This window comes from Talpa europaea (genome assembly GCF_964194135.1).
Source record: "Talpa europaea genome assembly, chromosome: 13".
Classification (NCBI taxonomy): domain Eukaryota; kingdom Metazoa; phylum Chordata; class Mammalia; order Eulipotyphla; family Talpidae; genus Talpa; species Talpa europaea.
The window spans coordinates 60,812,533-60,833,790 of NC_140080.1; the positions used below are offsets into that span (position 1 = coordinate 60,812,533).

A 21,258-nucleotide genomic window follows, 5' to 3' on the forward strand; every position below is an offset into this window, starting at 1 on the left:
ATGATTATAGACCTCAGTAGCAGAATTATCAGTTTAACTAATTACTTCTTTCTAGCAGGCATAAGAAATTTTGCTTGAAATTTAGGTTAACTGAAGGGTAAACAACTGAAATCAGAGCTTTTCTCACCATAATTACTTCTTTTTCACTTCCCATCACCCAGGTTCTCAAAGTAATTGTTGGTAAATAAGGAAAACATGAGAATAGTTTGCTTAGCTTAACATCACCCTGATTTCAAATTACATAAAGACAAATGAAATTAACTAATGTTAACAATCTGTCATTTCAGGTATTTCAAGTATCCAAAGACAACTTCATACCTATATAATGTAACAGAAAAAGCTTAGAAAACACAAGGCAAAAAGAAGTGTGAAGCATATTTAGCAAGATGAACATCTCCGGAAGCAGTTGTGGAAGCCCTACTTCTGCAGATATATCTAATGATTTTAAGGAGCTTTGGACAAAACTAAAGGAATATCATGATAAAGAAGTACAAGGTAAAATCTTAAATACAATAGTGTTCTGTTAGGACTGTAAGTATAATAAATAACTTCCTATGACAGTTCAGAATTCTCATTTTAATGTTTACTATAATTTTTTATGATTCACTTTTGTGGTGGTTGTTTTTTTCACAATAAATGACAACTACAGGATGTAGTTCTTGCACAACTTGTAATAATAGTTAACTACACGTGTAATACATATGATGTGGTAGAAGGGACATAGAGATTGTTCACTGAAGACCTGAATTTGAGTCTGTTTCATTATTTACTTGATCTCAGCTAAGTTACATCATCTCCAAATTTAATTTTCTGCTGCAAGTTATTCACAGGATTATTTATAGACACATTAAGTACTGCATAAGTCATTCTACAAATACTCATGTTTCTATTTGTGCCCAAGAACTGAGAGACAAAAATGAATGGCAGTCTGCCCTCAAAGAGCTTGCAATCTACTAGACATAGAATCATGTACACAGGACCTCCCTGGTGGCACAAGGGATTAAGACGCAACCTGTGAAGCTATCCACAGCCACTGCAGCACAGTTTGACACCCAGCCAGGGAGCTACTGACATGGCACCGCAGACCTCTCCTGACTCACCCACTGCTTCCCTCAGCAGTGTATTTCTGTCAGTCCGCCTGTTCTGTTCTCCACTCTGTCTCTGGTAAATCATCTCACCCCCCACACCTATGGCCTGTACTCCAGTTCTTGTATGCATACATAAATAAATGTTTAAAAAAAAAAATCATGTACACAGATAATTATAGTATAACAAAATAGGAGCGTAAAGATTTATGTGAAATACAGTTTTACAGGAAATTGAGCAGTTGTGGCTGGGATGAGAGTATACATATTTATGAAGATGTTAAGATGTACTACATATAAAGGAATCATGTATTAAAACTAAGCTCAAAGTTTGATATTAAGTTTTAATATATTTAATTCTGTGATTTTTAACATAATGCATTTTTCCCATGTGTAGGAAGGTAGGAAATCCTTGCTATATCATTTGTTGTTTTGTCTTTTTAAGGTTTATTCATTAATGCATACAAGAACTGGGATGTAGGCCAGAGGTGTGGAGGAGTGAGAGGACTCACCAGAGACAGAGTGGGGAGCAGAACAGGTGGATCTACTGGAATATACTGTTGAGGGGAATAGCAGATGAGACAGGAGAGGTCTCCAGTGCTATGTGGGTTAGCTCCCTGGCCTGGGATCAAACTCATATTGTAGTGACTGGCGATAGCTTGATAGCATTGTGTCTTTAAACCCTGCGCACCAGGGTGACCCCTCATTTTTTTTTTAATGTGTTGATTACCTAGTACAACGTAGGGTTACTGTTACAGTCCTTTGTAGCTGTAACATTATACTGACATGCATTTAAAATATGATCCACCTGAATCTCAAGTATAGTATGTGTGTTGTATTGGAACTTCTCTATGATAAGTTAGTTTCTGGTGAAACTTCATGAAAATGGACTGATTATTCATTAATGTGTTGTGTATATGAACCTGAGAATTTTCTTGCAAGCCCCAATGTACTTGAAAACACTTGTTTAAGAAATATTTTGGGGGACACTTAAATGTGCCAGGCTTTATGAATAAGAATGAATCATACAGTCCTAGTTTTGAGGGAATTTATACATAAAGAACGAACCAGATATGAGGGAATGAGTGTGTGTAGGAGGGAGGAGGCTTGCTGTCAGATCAGGCTTTATAATTGAAGTGTGGAGCACATTTTATTCAAGGAAATACAGACGCTTGGTATAGCTCTAAGATGGAATGGGGTAGGTGATGGGAGTTTATTTTTTTAAAGATTTCTTTATGCATACAAGAGCTGGGATGCAGGCCAGAGGTGTGGGGGGTGAGTGGATTCACCAGAGACAGAGTGGTGAACAGAACAGGCAGACTGAAATTCACTGCTGAGGGGAGCAGCTGGTGCGTCAGGAGAGGTCTGCTGCGCCATGAGGGTAGCTCCCTGGCCAGCCAGGGATTGGACTTGTGCTGCAGAGGATGTGGATGGCTTCCCAGTGCTTTGCTTAACCCCTTGGGCCACCAGGAGTCCCTGATTTTTTTTTTTTGTTTTGTTTTGTTTTTTGTTTTTTGTAGCCATTCTAATGGATGTGCAATGGTATCTCATTGTGGGGGGGGGGGGTTATTTGTTTTGCATAGAAGAACTGGATTGTAGGCTAGAGGTACAGGGCAGTGAGAGGATTCACCAGAGACAGAGTATGGAGTACAACAGGCGGAGTTACTGAAATATACTCCCAATGGGAGCAGCGGGTGAGATTGGAGAGGTCTTCTGCTCTGCCATATGTGGGTTAGCTCCCTGGCTGTGGATTTGAACTCAGGCCTTAGTGGTGATAGCACTGAGACTTAACCCCTAGGCCACTAGGGAGGCCCTAATTTTAGCAATTCTAATGGGAGTGTAGTACTACAGTGTCCTAGTTTGAATTTGCATTTCCCTAATGGTAAATGATGTTAGGTATGTTTTATGTGATGATTTGTCATTCTGTCTTCTCAGGTGAGGTGTCTATGTCTGTTCAAATCTTCTGTTTTTAAATGTTGGATTTTCCCCCTCACTACTAAGTTTTGAGAGTTCTTTTTATACTCTGATACAAGTCTTTTAATAACTATTTGATTTGCAAGTCTTTTCTTCTAGTCTATAGCTTGACCTTTCATTGTGTTAATGTTTTTCACAGCAGAAAGGTTATATTCCTTATTTTTTTTTTCAAAATGATAAAGATATACCCTAATATGTATAATATATTTTCTATTGCAACAGTTTTTTTTTTTTTTAAAAAAACTGCATGCAAGAACTGGGGTGTAGGCCAGAGGTGGGTGGGTGAGAGGATTCACCAGAGACAGAGTGGGGAGCAGAACAGACGGATCTACTGAAATAACACTGCTGAGGGGAGCAGTGGGAAAAACTGAGAGGTCTGCTGCACCATGTGGGTTAGCTCCCTGGCAGGGAATCAAACTCATTCTGCAGTGTCTGGCAATCGCTTTGTAGCACTGTATCTTTAACCTTTGTGCCACCAGGGAGGCCCTAAGCTTATTCTTAATTATTTTATTCACTTTGATGGTACAATAAGTTAAATTGTTTTCTTTGTATCCTTTTCAAGATGTTTATAAAATACAACTAATTTTTGTGTGTTGGTTTGGTGTCCTACAACTTGGCAGAAATATTCTACTTCTTAATACTAGTTTTTGAATTCCTAGCTGAGATAAACATTGGAAACTTTAAGTTTTTTGTTATGAAAGGTTGGTGTTTACTTCTGCCTCTTCATCTACATCTTTATTACTCTGTTATACCTGTTCTTTGATCATCCGGATCCTTGTTTCCACTAAAACCCTCTTTCAACGTAGAGGATTGCTGATGCAATCAGGGTATCATAGAGTTTATTTAGAAATCTAGGTATCAATGGTGTTACTGTTTCACCCATTGATTTTATGATAACAAGCTTTTTTCTAAAAATGTCAAAATACAAGCAGTGAAAAGTTATCCCTATTCCCCTCTATGCACACAGACATGTAACCACTTTTATTATCTTTTATGTTTATAGTATTCTATATTGTTTTCTAATTTAAAGTTTTAAGACTTTTTTGATTTGGTGAAACACACAAGTACAAAAATATACCCATCAAGTGTTAGTACATGATACATTATTTTACCTACATTTCATGTACTTTTGCTTACTACCACTCAGTTCCTTAGAAGCCTCTCATGTAATTTTATCTATATTTCAGTGTGTATCAATTAGTAGTTTTCACACAAAAAAGCCATTATCATACTAGCAAAACCAATTCCTTAATATTATCAAATACATAACTAGATAATCATGTTCAAATTTCCCCAATTATCTGAAATGTCTTTTTATACATGGTTTATTCAAATCTGTACCTCAAAGACATCTCCGTATTTCTTTGATATTTTTTAATTGAAGTTCTAATTTATATTTTTCTTATGAGCAAGATTAAATATGTTTATATGTAAGGGTGATTTTTATTTCCTTTTTGTGAACTGTTTGTATATTTATTCGTTTTCTTGGAATGTTGACATCTCAATTTCTAGGAGCTATTTATATCTGAAGCAGATTAGTTTACTTAAGCTATTAAAAAGTACAGAAATTCAAAGGAATTTTCTAAATTCTTTTGAAGAGCAGTAATATCTTTTTGTTTATAATGCTGTGACTCCAACATTTAGGTTTACCAGTAAGAACAGCTATAAATTCAAACTGTTATCAGAATGTTTCTGTTGCATATTATTTAAAAAGCTTATATTTAACTGAAAGTCAATACAGGATTTTAAATAATTTGAATAGGACCCAGATATACTTGAGTTTTTATTAAACTTTTTTTTTTTAAGATTTATTTATTTATACAAGTACTGGGTACAGTCAGAAGCGCGGGACGGTGAGAGAATTCACCAGAGTCAGAGCTGGGAGCAGAACAGGCAGACTGACAAAATATACTGCTGAGGGGAGCAGCGGGCTTGGCAGGAGAGGTCTGTCGCGCCATGTGGGACCCTCTCCGGTGGCCGGGGATCACACCGTCACTACAGAGGCTGAGGACAGCTTTGCAGCCCAGCGCTCAACTGCTGCACCACTAGGGGAGGCCCTTGTTAAACTTTTGATAGAGAATTAGTATTCTGCCATATTAGGCATAAAGTTAAATTCTTTATCCCTCAATAATTATTTTCTGTTGTTTCATAAATTTTTATTGTGCAGAGTTTCTGTCTTAGTCACTAGCATTCCTGTAAGTAACTTGAATGGCACATGGCTAAAAAGGAGTCAGTAAATGGTACCTGAATGAAATACCTGTTTTTGGGCTGCATCAATGATCCATTTTCTTTAGCTTTTAAAATCCCTTAATATATGCAAACATCAAAATTTTGTATGTCTAAAGCCTTGAAATAATTATCCATTTACTTTAAAATTTCTATTTTTAGATAATACAATAAAAAGTTGGGAGAGGAAAAATAAATCATCATTCTACAGGAATGGCATTGTGGTTTTTTTTCATTACTAGTTTTAAAAGAAATATATGTGGCTTATTGTAGTTATGATTAGTGAACATAATGCTTTAATCTGTTATTTTTGCTACTTCATTACTTAACTCTACTATTCCTGTTTTTCAGAAACATTGCATATGAATTGTCCTTTTAGATGTTTTATACATGACCATTTAAAGTCAGCAGTTCTATTATTAGACACTTACTTGAACAAGGATAATATATTTGACCCTGTATTAAGTGAAGCAGATTTCTGCTTTGTTTCTTTTGTTTCTGGGTCTTCAGAGACCTGTTTTATGATGAGGAAGCAACAAGAAAAATAATTTACTCTTTAATAAGAGCAATATGTCATAAGTCAGATTATAGAACAAATGCTACATAGAAGATAATTCTTTTAAATTGTTTACTCCCATGATTTTGCTCTAACTGCCATCATACTCCCAGGAGAGTTTGTACATGCTGAAAAACTTAAGGCAAGGAATATAGCAGTTCCTGACATTTGTGAGTTAAAATCTATGTGTTTTGTGAACACATGTTTGAGCTAATGAGAAAAGACAGCCTCTGGTATATTTTATGTTGATCCAAGCCACTTCCACGGTCAAAATTACTTGTGTATATTTTACCCATTTATGATCATAACATTTTATTGTTAATTTACAGAAACAACTGATGGGTTTTAAAAGGCATTAAATGCATGAGCACTATTTTTTTTTTAATTTGTATGCTATTCAAAAACATTTTGGGTGAGGATAGGCAAATGTGCTACAAACAGGACCTATAAAACATAGCCCCAATATGTTCTACTTAGTTTCCTATAAAACTAGATCCTATGACTATGTGATAACATCAAAGACATGCCTGAAGGGTACTTAGTTTTTTTTAAAGTGGAGAATCCACTTGGACAGACCAGTATAAGAGGCTATTTGAAAGACATCAAACATGGACTTGTCCAGACTTTGCAGGTTTTGAAATATATATAGGAATCAGAATTGACTCATTACTTTTAAAACTTCACGTCCATTAAAAAATAAACAAAAAGCCAGAAATGCTACAAGTGGTAATACTCGAGATGTGTAATTTTTATTTAGATATCCAGGCGAGTCTATGGGAACTTCTGTGTAACTGAATACCCTACTGTATGTGTCTAGAGTTTATATTGTTTTATTTGAGTTTATATTGCATAATAAAATGATAGCAGAAAAATGCTATATTCAAACAGTATGTTTACTGATCACACGACTATAACAAACTAGATGCATTTCTATTACAATTAGGAAGGAATAAAGTTTGTGAACTTATATTGAAAACAGAAGTGTGTAAACCAGACCGTTTTTGTTGAAAATTCTAGAGGCTTTGGTTATGGAGTTTTTATATCTCTAGGATAATTATATCCTTTTGTGATTGTTCATTCTGTGTCTTATATTCCTCTTGCAACAAATGCTGCTAGTATTAGGGTTAAACACATTGTTATGATAATACAGTCTTTATCTTTGAATTCAATTAACACATTTTAATGGAATTTAATAAAAATTTCAAAGTTTTTTAAATATGAAAAATTTTTGTGAACTACTCATTTGGATACAATTTTTTAAATTTGTTAAATCTCTTTAAGTATCAGGTTTCTTTAAAGGCACAGATAATAAAATGGAATGTAGAATATTTCTTTTCAGAATGCCTTAATTTTACTAAATGGACTCTTGGCTGTGACAGCTTAATAAATTTTTCTTGATTCATTCTGTTCTTCCATTTTATTTTTTCAGACATTTCACCAAAAATTCCCCTAAAATTACATTCCTATTAAAGTCTACACAAATTAACAATGAAAGGAATTGCATGTAATTTTATTTTATGACATCTGTGTCCTCATTTTTAAGAATATGATTAGTAACTCATATCTGTTCTTTTACTATTTGCATTAACATCCAATAAATTCAATAAAATCCGCAAAAATTATTAGCCCATTTTGAGATCTTTAAATCTTAAGAGCACACTAAACACACTTTAAATTTAGCTGCATGTCATAAAAACAATAGTTGTCACTTAAGAATTGAAATTATTTGGGAATTATGGAAATACTAGTGGTATTTTTGATAGAAGTTAAATTACTTAAGCAGTATATAAAAAGTCACTATCAAGAAAGGTGTTGCCAGGCTTTTAATTTATAAGTTGAAACCATCAGTAAGTTGTTTTAAAGGAACAGTGCATTTGTTTATTACTAGGAAGAGAACTAAGTAAAAATTAATGTAACAGTGACTTTTGTTTATAGTAAATTGATTTTGTCTTTTTTCTGCATTCTTAAATTTCTGTGTAACTACACATATGGGCCTTTAATTGTTTCATGTTTTCCCAAATTCATGTGTAAATGGAAGGTTAATTGTAATATAGTGTCTTTTGAGTGCTTTTTTCTTCAGTAGGTGTCTCAGGTTGCCACTGTTACAATCTCAAATACTTTGTTGAACAGACTACCTGTTCATACAGGAGCTGCATTGTTGTATAGCCTCATTCCTTCCAATGGGTGTGGAGCAGGATTAAAGTACACTTTATAGGGGTTCTAATTGTAGATGCCTAATTGACTCGATGAATAGCAAATGCTAAAATTTAAACACACACACACACACACACATAAACCCGTTTCAGGGCTGATCTGCATGACAGAACAAAGGCCTCACAGGTGTTGAATACTTACAAGATAAAAGAGTAGTCTTTCCATATTTCCTAAGAATTTTCTTTTGAAGTTTATATGGATTTTCTATCTCATTGTTTCTTTTCTTAAAATGGTTCACAGAAAGAATGTATTTCAATCTTTGGTTGCACTTTTCACTTATAAAGGAAGACCAGAGTTTTATATGTCTGCAATAATTAAAAAAAAAATCTGTCAAGTAAGTTTTCACACACTTTGGAAAGGGAAGAGGAGAGGGGAAAAAACTGCTGACTTGAGCCTTCAACCTGATAGGGGTCATAAGCTCTTAATTCTTTTTTTTTTTTTTCATTTTTTTTTCCCTGAAGATTTATTTATTTTTATACAAGAACCGGGGTACAGGCCAGATGTGCAGAGGGTGAGAGGATTCACCAGAGACAGAGCAGGTGAGGGAGCAGCGGACGAGACAGGAGGGGTCTGCCTCACCATGTGGGACCCTTGCCAGCTGGCAGGGATCGAACCGGCGCTGCAGAGGCTGCGGACATCTTCACAGCGCTCCGCTCAACCGCCTGTGCCACTGGGGGAGGCCCTCTTTTCTTAATTCTTTAAAAATGTTTTGATGCTTTGAGTACTTTAAAGGTCTCATGAGTTTGTAAATATTACCTGAAAAAGAAGTAAACTTCTTACACTAGGAACATAACAGGTGGAAGGATTTTTTTAAAATCAAAAGATTGTACCAGTTTTCATCCTTAATATTTAAAGGTTTCCCTCATTTGATATGCTTTAGATTTCAACTTTTTCAATTCTCTTAAGGCAAATATATTTTCATAAATTCTTTTAGTTTTTTCTTTTGAGCTAATTGTAGATTCACTTGTACTTTTAGGAAGTAATATGAAGAGGTGGTATTCTCTTTATCCAGTTTCCCCCAATTGTAGCATCTTGTATAACCAGTATTACAGCCAAGAAATTGGCATACAGTTTACCAATTTCATATTCTACCAGTTTTAGATGCATTCACATGTGTGTAACATACACTCACATGTGCATGTTTGTAGGTAGCTTTGCAATTTATATAATTCCTTTGACCAGCACCAAGGATCCTTCATGCCACCCTTTTAAGTTCTCAGTCACCTACCTCCTGCCCAAACTCCTCCAACTTCTGGCCACCCATAATCTGTTCTCCCCTCATCTCTATAATTTTGTCATTTCAAGAGTGTTATATAAGTGGAATCCTATAAGCCATAGCCTTTGGGATTGACTTTTTTTTTTAACTCAGCATAATTCCCTTGTGATCCAGCCAAGTTGTTGCTTGTATCAAGTTAATTATTTTTTATTGCTGAGTAGTGTTTGTGGTACAAGGATGCATGCACCATGCTTTGGTTTTTTGCTTTTTAATAGTTTGCTAGTTGAAGTACATCGGGTTGTTTCTAGAATTTAATTATTACGTGTGAAGCTGCTCTGAACATTTGATTACAAGTTTATTTTTTTTTTTTTTAAGATTTATTTATTTTTGCATACAAGAATTGGGGTAGAGGTCAGGGGTATGGCGGTGGGGGGGGGGGTGAAAGGATTCACCAGAGACAGAGTGGGGAACAGAATAGGCAGAATGACCAAAGTACACTGCTGAGGGGAGCAGCAGGTGAGTCAGGAAAGGTCTGCTGCGCCATGTGGTTGCTGCCTGCCTGGCCAGGGATTCAAACTCATGCTGCAGAGGCTGCGGACAGCCTCATAGGTTGCATCTTAACCCCTTGTGCCACCAGGAAGGCCCTACAAGTTTATTCTTAACACTTTTTTATTTTACATTATATTCATTCAAATTATAGGCCATGTAATGAGAATAAAATGTATCATGCTAGTTGGACAGTTCCTGGATGTGAAATTTGGGGTATAGGGCAAAAGTGTAACATAAAAAATACTTTATTTTTCTCATAATTTCTAGATTTCTTGACATTAAATCATTAGCACTTGGGGCAATAAGAGGAGTTGACTTCCCCACCAGTATCCCTGTGATCTCATCCTGAGTTAGCACCATGAAGTGGAGAGAAGAAATGAATAGATTGTTTTTATGCTGTTTCAAAGATTATCCAATTAAGGAAAAATCATGTTCTTTGAAACAACAAATTTTTTAATGTATCTATATACATTATATGAAAACCTTTTCTAAGTATATAATTAGATAAACTACAAAAGATAAATAGTAACTCTTTGATTTTTTTCAGAAATCAGCCAGCTAATACCCATTTATTGGGGACTGTTGTAAATAAAAGAAATTCTTGAGTAGGTAGAGAGCTTCTAAACTTTCTGGCCATTATTTTAAAAGAGTGAATTGTCCACAATTGGAAACATTGACGTATGCACAATTGGATTGATTTTAATCAGAAAAAGTAAACACGAAAACTCCCTTTCCCCCTTTATGATGATCATATTGTCCAAATAGGATAGAGAAAAGACAGCGACAACAAAGCAGTTTGGTGGTGTTAAATAGACTTAATGTTTTAACTAATGATTTTAACAGCTGTACATTATTCCTTCAATTGGTTCTTACCATAATTTAAACATTTGCCTCTTTTAAGCATTTTATACTGCTATAAATGGTTTACTTCTTTTTGACATGAGTTTCTCTATAGTGTGGATTCTGTTCTTAGATTAGAATCCAGAAAGTGAAATATGATTGAAAAAGTCCTATTACGTATTGCTAATTTGCTTTCTAAAAGAATTTACCAATTTATATCATCTCCAGCAAACTAGGGGAATATAGTTTTTATAATGCTTTATCAACATTGGCTGTTACATTTTTGTAAGTTGTTTTCACTTGGATTTATATTTTGTTGTTAGTGATAGATATATTTTCGTGTTTGTTTCATGACTTTTTTTCTCCTTTTGCTAATTATTATTTCTGAAAATTAGAAATGTCAATTTTCTCCATATTCTTCCTTGAAGTTTCAGTGCCCACCAACCTGCTTTCTTCACATTAACTGCCTGAGTCTCATAAGCAAGTGTTGTCTCTTATACTTTCTATCGGAATCAATTAAAATTGCAGTTACGTCTAAGAAGATATCTTGACATTAAAAACACTATAGTACCTGTTGTTAAGTACTTTTCTCTAAGCAATTTTGCTCCTAGTCCAGGACTTCCTGCCACAATCTGTTTTAATCCTAGAAGACTTGAGCCTACATAAGCACTATTGCTATTAGCAAATACATAGGCTATGTCAGAACATAGACTTTCATTTGTAGTGCACCTCTAATTATATGCTTGCCCCTGCTATTAGAAAGGAAGTAACTCACTTTAGGGGAAGAAAATTTTATTCTACTTGGCTGTCGTATAAAAGACTAAAAGTAATAATATTGCAGATAGATTTTTGTGACCTTAGGGTACAAATAAGGGAAATGCACACTCCTCAAATTAATGGGACCCAGCTCATTCAGAAATGGTAAAATCTATAAATAAAATACTGTGATTTTTTTTCTTTTTGTTTTTCAGGTTTACAAGTAAAAGTAACCAAACTGAAAAAAGAACGAATTTTGTAAGTATCAGTATATATCATTAATGTCTTATTTACAAGGTAATTGATACTGAGGTCCTACTTGACCTCAACAGTTATTCATAAAGAAATTAACTCTCCGTAGTATGGATTTTGGACAGTTGACAGTTCTTCAAAATTTAAAGTTAAAGGAATAATATGGCCTTAGTAAATATTTACATATATTTTTATTCTAGTGTATTTATATGTATTATGAGTATATATTAAAGTACATACAATATATAATCTATATATGATATATTACTAATGTCTTAATATTATATTTTCACATAGTACTTAAGGTGATCTGTAAACCTATTTTGATACATCAGTGACAATCTTTTCTCAATATAAGTAACATCTGGAATTTGAGATACTACAAGATATGGAGAAGAATAATTCTGAGATTTCTAAACTCATAAGAAAACTAAGTGGATATTCTGAGACCCCTTTTCATTAAGTTGAAATTATCGATGTTCTGTTGATTTGTTTTGACTATTAAGAGCAGGCTCAGATCTGATTTTTTTAAGTCAGGAGCAGATTTTACTTAATGATTCTCCAGAACTTCCACATTCATAAATCTGAAGCAAATGGCATAGTAGAATGTTATTACTCATAATAAAAAATTATTATGACCAATAATATATTTGCTTGACAGTATAGACCAATGGACCTCAGTTATTTCATATTCCTAAAATGACTAAGTCTGTAAGCAATAGCTAGTTTTCTCAGCCACCCAATAGTCTCAAAAGCAAATACTTTATCTGAGCTGAAAATTGTGGAGTTTTTATTTATATGTAGAAAGTCATGTTTGGAAGGTGACTTAGATTTAGACATATAAAATCATGAAAATTTTAAACTTTCATAATTTTTCTTACTGAATAACACTTAAGCTTTGTATGGTTGAAAGTACACTTGTTTCTACCTTGAGGATGCCACTTTCAGCATCCTTAATCATGAAATATTCCATTTCTCTGTTTTCTGTAGTAGAACTATGTTTAGTTCCCACAATTGAGAGTTAATTTTCTACCCTACAGAGAAATCAGTTAAGCCTTTTTTAAGTAGTAAATATAGGATGCATATCTTACTAGGATATTTTTTTAACTGTGGAGGAAAAATTTTAAAAAACCAGAAATGACTGCCTCAAATCACTTCTCTCATATGGAAGTATTCTTTCACATAGAAAACCCTTAATAGGGAGATTCTAAGCCTGGTTATTCAATGACTCAAAATAATCAAAGGTTCAGGTTATCCCTTTCTTTCTGTTGTGCCATCTTTAGTGTTCTGGTTTTCCCTGTTAGTCTTGACTCACTGCAAAATGACAGGATGGCCATCATTCTAGTTATCAGTTACATCTTGTATCCCTTTTTACAAATTGCAAAAGTTTTCCAGCCCCAGTACACTTCCTCTAATTAATTTGTGTGCTCATTCCTAAATAATACTAGTAAAGAGAATTGAATTAACACAACTGACTTAGACTAATAATGATTCTGACTCTATATTTTAGTGTATTCTAGGATTGAGAAACTATATTGTTGAATAAGAGATCCAGGTTACTGTCAATCTGGATAAAGGAATTACAAATTTTAAAAAAATAAAAGGAGAGGGATAGGGATAGAATGAGCCCCATGCTGTTCTGTAGTAATTGGGGTTATTATCTCATGGTTTTTATAGATGCAGATCATGTTCATGTGTTTGAGGACACACATGTACTTCCTAGGGTTGGTCCACTAAGAGGGCCTACAAGCAGTGGCTCCCAACAGTAATATACATTCCTGAAGCCCAGATCTTGATTTTAAAGACTACTTTCCAGTAAAAGAAATCAAAGTTCTTTGGAAAACAGGCTGACTCCAGGACTTGGGGGCATGCAAAGTACAAGTTGAGTTGGAACAACTTGTCATACCAGAAAATAAGAAAGAACATGCTCAGAAGCAATGGAAACATGTCAAATAAAAGTACAAAAGAAAACTGCTTGAAAAGCTTCTCTAGTTGCAAAATCTAGGACAACCTGAACAATGAAATAATAGTGAATTACTGTACACATAGAATAAATGGACAGCATTTCCTTAGTAAAATTCCAGTTATTAAATACATTAATTACTAAAAATGTTAGAAAATCACCATTTGGCAAACATCACAGCAGTAACTGTTGAAGGCAAGAATCACCAGCGGAAGCTAAAATTTTTGAAAGTATGACGAAAAACAATAATTACAAATTTCTCAAATTGGGCCCCCCTGGTGGTAAAAGGGGTTAAGCACAGCACTATTTGAAGCTATCTGCAGCCTCTGCAGCATGAGTTTGATTCCTGGCCGGCCAAGGAGCTACCCAAATAGCACAGCAGACTGACTCACCCGGTGTTCCCCTCAGCAGTGTATTTCAGTAGATCTGCCTGTTCTACTCCCCACTCTGCCTTTGGTGAATCCTCTCACCCCCCGCATATCTGGCCTACACCCCAGTTCTTGTATGCATAAATAAATCTTGAAAAAAAAAATAGGCTACACTAGCAAGAGCACAAAAAATACTTCTGCCATATTCTTACCCTTAATCCATTGCCAGAGTTTAATCATGGGGGAGCATCAAACAAACTCAAATTGAGGGGCAGTAAACCAAGTAACTGGCTAGTACTTTGAAAGGTGTCAAGGTTATCAGAGACAAAAATAGACTCTCCAAGATTAGAGGAAACAGGAAACATGACATTAAAGGCAATGTATGATTCTTGTGATTCTGGATTGGATCATAGACCAGGAAAAAAAAAAAATGTATTGGAGGAACAATTGGTGAAATTTGAGTAAAATCTACAGATTAGTTAACAGTATTCTATCAGTGTTAATTTCTTGATTTTGATTATGTTAATTATGTTATGGTAATGCAAGCTGCTAAACTTTTGAGAAGCTGGGTGATAGTTCTATGGCAGCCTTTGTTTTATGTTTAAACTTAGTTCTAAATCTAAAATTATTTTAAGACAGAACATTAAAAACAATGAAAAAATATATGAGTCATCCCGAGTTTGTGAAGAACGTTACCACCTTTTCTCCAGATGACTGCTGAATGCTGATGAAAATCAGTATTTTTTAAGCAAGGAATAAGAAGCAAATGGTTATTGGTAAGCACCTAAAATATCCCTAGACGAGTCCTACTTCTCTGACTCAGGAGTTTCCAGTGTAGCTCCTGTGGCATGATTTCCTTCCATGTCACAAAGTTTCTTTTGTTTTTGTGGGCAGCAGGGATTAAAAGACTTCCCATCCTTTTAATACACTAAGTAATAAAGATGGCATTACCTTATAGATATAGATAGATAGATAGATAGGTAGATAGATAGATAGATAGATAGATAGATAGATAGATAGATAGATAGATAGATACACACACACACACACAGCTGTATGTTTTTCAGAATTGTCTGAATGGTTACAGAAGAAGACTTTTTATACACAAATTCTCTTGAAATAAAACTTATTTCAGGTCTTGCTTCTGCAACACATATACTAAAAAAAAGTCCAAAACCAAATATAATGAAATTGCATTAGTTGTATGAGGAAAACAGGATCATTTTCTTCCCTAATAAATAAACTTGTCTTTTCCTGCCCATTTGAAATCAAAAAGGGGAAGTATTTTTGTTGTACTTAGGAACAAATAGGCTTTAAAACCTCAGTGGTAAAAAATTTTGATTCATTTGAAATTTAAAATTGTGAAATTCGCTTATTTTCATCTTTATTTTTGGTGATAGCCCAGCTAGTGATGGTTGCTACAAGCATTGTTAACCAGGAATGAATACTGTCTGTGACTTGGTATGGTAATCTAACACATACCATGCTAAAGAGCTATTGCTGCTTATTGAGTTATTTTATTAGTCTCCCCTTTTATCTCTAATAACACCATGTAGGAGTTATTGTTCCCACTGACCTTTTCTGATATGAAAAAGTATAAAGTTTCAGAGCACATTAGTAGTTAGACAATGAAGTCTTCATATTGTACCTTTGTTCAGTGTTGAAGTTAATGATTTTGTGACTGCTGTATTTGCAAGCATTGATTAGAATGCATCTGTTAGCTTCAAAATGTTAGTCATTTTCAGGAAACAATACTAAAACCTAGAAAGCATTGTGTTTATTATGTGATTATATATTTTAAACTGTGTTCACTAAATTTTTTAAATGAATTTAGTTTTTTTAAAATGAATCCTTCATGTAGGCCTAGAAATTTTGTTTCTAAACTATAACTATTTTAAATGATCAATTTATAGCTGTAAAATAGTATTTTCTCTTAACTTCAATCAGAATCATCATGCTGTGGATTGAATAAGACTGAATTAGAAATGATCTAGATTTCCTTATGACAAATGCCTTTTTAATAACAGACTTTTTTTCATCCAAAATGTGTTAAATCCACACCTAAAGTCAAAAATCTCCTGTAACATTCCTGAATATTAAAGAATGGAAATAGAGATGGTTTTTCAGTAACTGATAATACCTCCCTTTCCATGTATCATGTACCACTTCACAGAATCATTTGATTCTCCCAACACCTTTTTAACATATATTGTAATTATTCTGTATGTGTGTGTGTCAGGTAGCTTGTGGTTATACATTTTGGAAGTACTGGCAAGTAACTGAATACCCTGAGCAATCAGAGAATTAATTGGAATGTTAAATTTATATTAAGTTAGGTCTTTGCATTTTGGGACCAGAACTTTGCTTGTCAATCCAAGCAAACTTAAGTTTGCCTGTGTTACTATAATCCCCTTTATCTAGGGTATATTTATAATATTCCGTTAGAGTGCAGTAACAGTCAGCATGTAAATTAACTTACTGTTAGAATAGCTATATTTGTAAGATAGCTCAGTCCTTAAGGATTCCCATTTGGAAGAAGCAGTTAGAAAAGGAAGTAATAACTATCCTATCTTTGTCTATCACTTAATTGTTTCAAACCTGTGTTTTTATTTTGTTTTTTTAAGATTTATTTATTTATGCGTAAAAGAGCTGGGGTATAGGCCAGAGATGTGGGGGTTGAGAGGATTCACCAGAGACAGAGTGGGGAACAGAATAGGCAGATTGACCCAAGTACACTGCTGAGGGGGGAGCAGTGGGCGAGTCAGGAAAGGTCTGCCACACCATGTGGGTATCTTCCTGGCCAGCTGGAAATAAAACTCGTGCTACAGAGGCTGCGGATTGCTTCATAGTGTGGTGCTTAACCCCTTGAGCCACCAGGGAGGCCCTCAAACCTGTGTTTTGATGATGGTTATATCTGCATATGGCTAATGTTTTTCTTTTTACCAATATGTATACATTACTTTCTTATTGATTACCTGTCTTAAGGTCAATTAGTGAATCTATTCATTACTTATTACTATTACTTAAGGAAAAACAGCAACTGATTTATCCTCCACTAAGGAGATATAAAGATGACATTTAATATATTCAGCTTTCCAGCTCCAAGGCATTTACTAAGATAATTTCCATTGAAGCTGCTGAATTTAGAATTTAAAAATTCTAAAGTATAAATGACCCACCTACAAATAAACCCTTATTTTTAAATTAAGGAATTTAATTACAAAGAAACAAATGCCTTGCGATTGTTTAGGACTTTCTTCATAGCCTTAATTTCTTATCACAAATAAAGTTTATTTTAGAGTATAAATTGAACATACATTGTTTTCTCCATTTTCTTTATTCATAGTGATTTCTATTTCCCTGTAGTCCCCTTCCACGCTCTCTTACCCCTCCCCCAATATAATACGACATTTATTTTAAAATAATAAGAATGATATGTGTGGTATATGGGAGGTTTTGTTATCTATCTTAGTACAGTTACATTTTCATATACAAGATTTACCCAGTTTTACATGCCAATTACATTTAAAATGTTCATTTACCCCAGAAAGGCAAAAGGCTACCTACTAGGAAAACGACAGAATAGTAAAATGCTGCCTACAGGTTAGGTACATTAAACTTGCTTATATAGGTGAAGTTGGTAAATTGGGATAGTAATAACTAACTTTCTTGGAGGAGGTCCACAGTAGACCGTTTTATAATACATTCCTTGCTTATCCTTTTTCAAAATTGCATGTTTTTTTTTAAACTCAACAGTTTGCTTTCTTTTTTATAATTAATATTTTATATAATTCTTACATCATTTTTTCATTTTTGCACAATGTGTGTATTATCATTTTGGTTATATTCCCCATACAATTGCACCCCCCCTTATTTTGACCCTAGTCCTTCCTCACCCCTTCCTTCCTCCTCCCCCAACCCCCCATGGTCTCACTCATAGCAGGAATTTAGAAAACCTAAATAAGGGACCAGGAAAAAGACTAATTAATACAAAGTAAAAATCAAAATCAACAAGCAACTGTGAACCAGTTTGCTTTCTTAAGGAAATTGTTCATTTATTCCTACATAGAAGCCCTTACTTTTATTGCTAAGTTGACATGAATATTTTATTAAGTACTTGAAGTTAGTTTTAACTTTCATGTAGACTATTAGCCTGTTTAGTTTTAAAACAAATATTATTGTGTTCTGAATAATTCTAAACACAGCAGTAATAGAATATATGAATATGAGAAATTTAAATACCATATCACTAATATAAAGTTCACTCTTGTTCATAATTTAAGAAAAAATCCTGTGTTATGAACTTTTTATTCCTCAAGTATGTGTGTATATAATTCTTCAATACATACTGTTAAATGTTAAGTGCTAAATTTAAATAGATATTGGCATCTAACAATTTGTTAACTTGGAGGACTTTAATTGTACCCCCTAAACTTAGACATGTTATTAATTATGCTTATAATTGTTGAATATTCCCAAATAGGATTAATAAAAACCTGGTACTATTTCTGAATTAAACACATTTTCCAGAAATATTTGAAAACCTTTAGATGAGAAACAGCTGAATTAAGACATTTCAGCTATTATTTCTAAAATTTCAGGTGTCTATATATATGCCACCAGAACTATAGATATGTTGATTTTTCACTTGATATCAACTATTCAACTGCTATTTAAGAAGCCCCCTCTATTTGTGTATCTGACATTTGACTTAGTTGTTTTACTCATCTATTTTGCTTCTAATGAAATAACGTTCTATATCTTAATCATTTGACATCCATTTATTGTAGCAGATTGGTTTGTCACCCTTGATTGGATATTTTAAGTAGACCCTTGAAGGTTCTGAAGAAAGACATTTGAACCATTACATTATCCTGTATTTTCAAATTCAAGACCATGCAGAAAATCCCAATTAAATTTCTAGTAGATTTAGAATTAGAATATATGCATGTATTATATAATTAAAAAATATAATTATGGTAAAATGTGTCACAGTCTTGGAAAGTAATCAGATAATGAACTAAAAGAAAATTTTAGATACTATAACTTTTTCCGTACTAAAATCATAATCTCCTATATTTGGAATAGAGATGATATAGAGATATCTGTTATTTGCATTAGTAAATATAGACGAAACAGTAGAAGCCAGTAAATGTACAATTTTATAACAAGTGTAGAGAAATTGAATAATTAGTGGCAACAGAATCCACTCCTTCTGGATTCCAGTATTGTTTAATGAATTGCCTGGTGCTAAGAATAATAATTCTGTAGTGCATAAAAATATTACAGAGCACTCGTTTAATTTGAACTCTGATCAACAGAATATTAAACCTTACTTTTTAAGTTGTTTATTTTGTATAAGAAATTCATACTACAAAAAAAGATAAGACCATACTTTGAAGTTCTTAAAATAGAATTATCCTGTTAGAGTATTTTTACTCCACCCCAAAAACACTTATTTCTTGGTATTTAGAGATGCACAAAGACTAGAAGAATTCTTCACCAAAAATCAGCAACTGAGAGAACAACAGAAAGTCCTTCATGAAACCATTAAGGTTTTAGAAGATCGGTAAGTCTGGTTCCTGGGTCTTCTCGAGTAAGAGGTGATTTTTCTCTTTATAGAGAGTACATTGATATTGATTTTAATTTTAATCAGTTCTGGGATTATTTTATTAGTTCGTAACACTGTATATGATGGGAATAGGTTCACATCTTCTCAGATGTGTGTTATATATGTTACTATATCACCCCATTGTTTGGGGATAGAAAGTGATTTTTTTTCCCCCAGCTTGTTAACTTTGGATAAATACTTAATGGCTATTAAGGATACACTCTTAAAAGTTTATTTTTTCATTAATTACAGCAGTCACATCAATTTACCCTTTAAATGTTGTTTCCTTATTTTGTGTTTGCTGTATAAGACAAGTTTAGGGTAACTGTTCTAATTCATTGGATGCTTTAATTCCATGTTTACATCCATGAAAATAAATTAACATTTTTACTTTTAACTACATAGTAACTAAAATTCTATTCTTGTCATATTTTCTTAATCTTACTGTTCATTTTTTCTCACCTGCATGTTTGTTTTTTTTTGTTTGTTTTTTGTTTCCAAACAGCCTGGGGATTCTTCTTTCTGAATATTCCCAAGATGATCCCTATCACTTTACTTCCACATACAGACATTATTCTTTGCTTTCTTATGAGGTTAACAGCCTAAATTAGACAAAGATTCCAGATTTACCATATTTCCTTGTCTGAACTATAAGTTCTATTTAGAGCTTTGAACTACCTACAACAATCTTTTCTGCTTTCTCTGTAGTTGATATCTTTCCTTTGTTATTTTGTATATGATACAGAAGGTCTGATGGTTTGAATCTGTCACTGTGCTTTTAGTGGTAGGATAACATTTTATTCTGAATGTATACAAACTTCAGTTGAATACTCTTTTTCTACAACTACCATCTCAGTGTATTTACATTTACTGGATTAGAAGGTCTGTTGTAGAATAAAGGTGCTTTGGAGTCACAGATGTGGATTTGAATTTTAAGTTCACGTTGTGTCCTTAATCCAGATTCAACAATAAAGCTTTGAATCATTATTGTATTCTAGCTGTTGCTATAGGGGTAAGGACAATACTATCCCTATCTAGTATGTCATGGAGCTGATACTTAATTTTCAAAGGTTGGGAGTGAGCCTCTCAAATAAGATGTTTTCAGATTATAAGTACTATGAAGAAAATAAAATGGACTCATATAATTGGGGAATGAAGTGTACTAATGGATGTCAGCCTTTTTGTAAGGTAGAATAAGTTTTGAAATATTTTAGGACTAGAAATTTCTCCATGGTTTTCTGTAATGAGTAAGAGGACAAAGAGCAGAAGGTAAGATTAGAAAGATGGGAAGCAGAGATGTGGTGATTTTTTTTTTTTTAAAGATTTATTTATGCGTCCAAGAACTGGGGAACAGGGCAGAGGTGCGGGGGCGGCCGGGTTGAAAAGATTCACCAGAGACAGAGGGGAACAGATCAGGCAGACTGACTGAAGTACACTGCTGAAGGGAGCAGCGGGCGAGACAGGAGAGGTCTGCTGTGCCATATGAGTAGCTCTTTGGCCGGCAGGGGATTGAACTCGTGCTGCAGAGGTTGCAGATAGCTTCATAGTGCTGTGCTTAACCCCTTGCACCACCAGGGAGGCCGGGTGTAGGGACTTTTTTTGTGTCAATGCAGCCCAACCACAGTGATGTTCTCAGCTAGGAATGCCT

At 34.0% G+C, this 21,258-nt stretch overlaps 1 protein-coding gene across 1 annotated transcript in view; it reads left to right on the forward strand.

Moving 5' to 3' along the window:
- Positions 1–221: 221 nt before the first annotated feature.
- The window catches only part of RBBP8 (RB binding protein 8, endonuclease), a gene marked incomplete at its 3' end in the record, with an annotated part of 62,906 nt that continues 41,869 nt past the window's right edge, over positions 222–21,258 (forward strand). Inside the window, exons 1-3 of the mRNA XM_084252685.1 lie at positions 222–495; positions 11,632–11,674; positions 19,473–19,568. Of these exons, the coding sequence (XP_084108811.1) occupies positions 387–495; positions 11,632–11,674; positions 19,473–19,568 (248 nt within the window). The 5' untranslated portion in view covers positions 222–386. The remainder of the gene's footprint in view (positions 496–11,631; positions 11,675–19,472; positions 19,569–21,258) is intronic.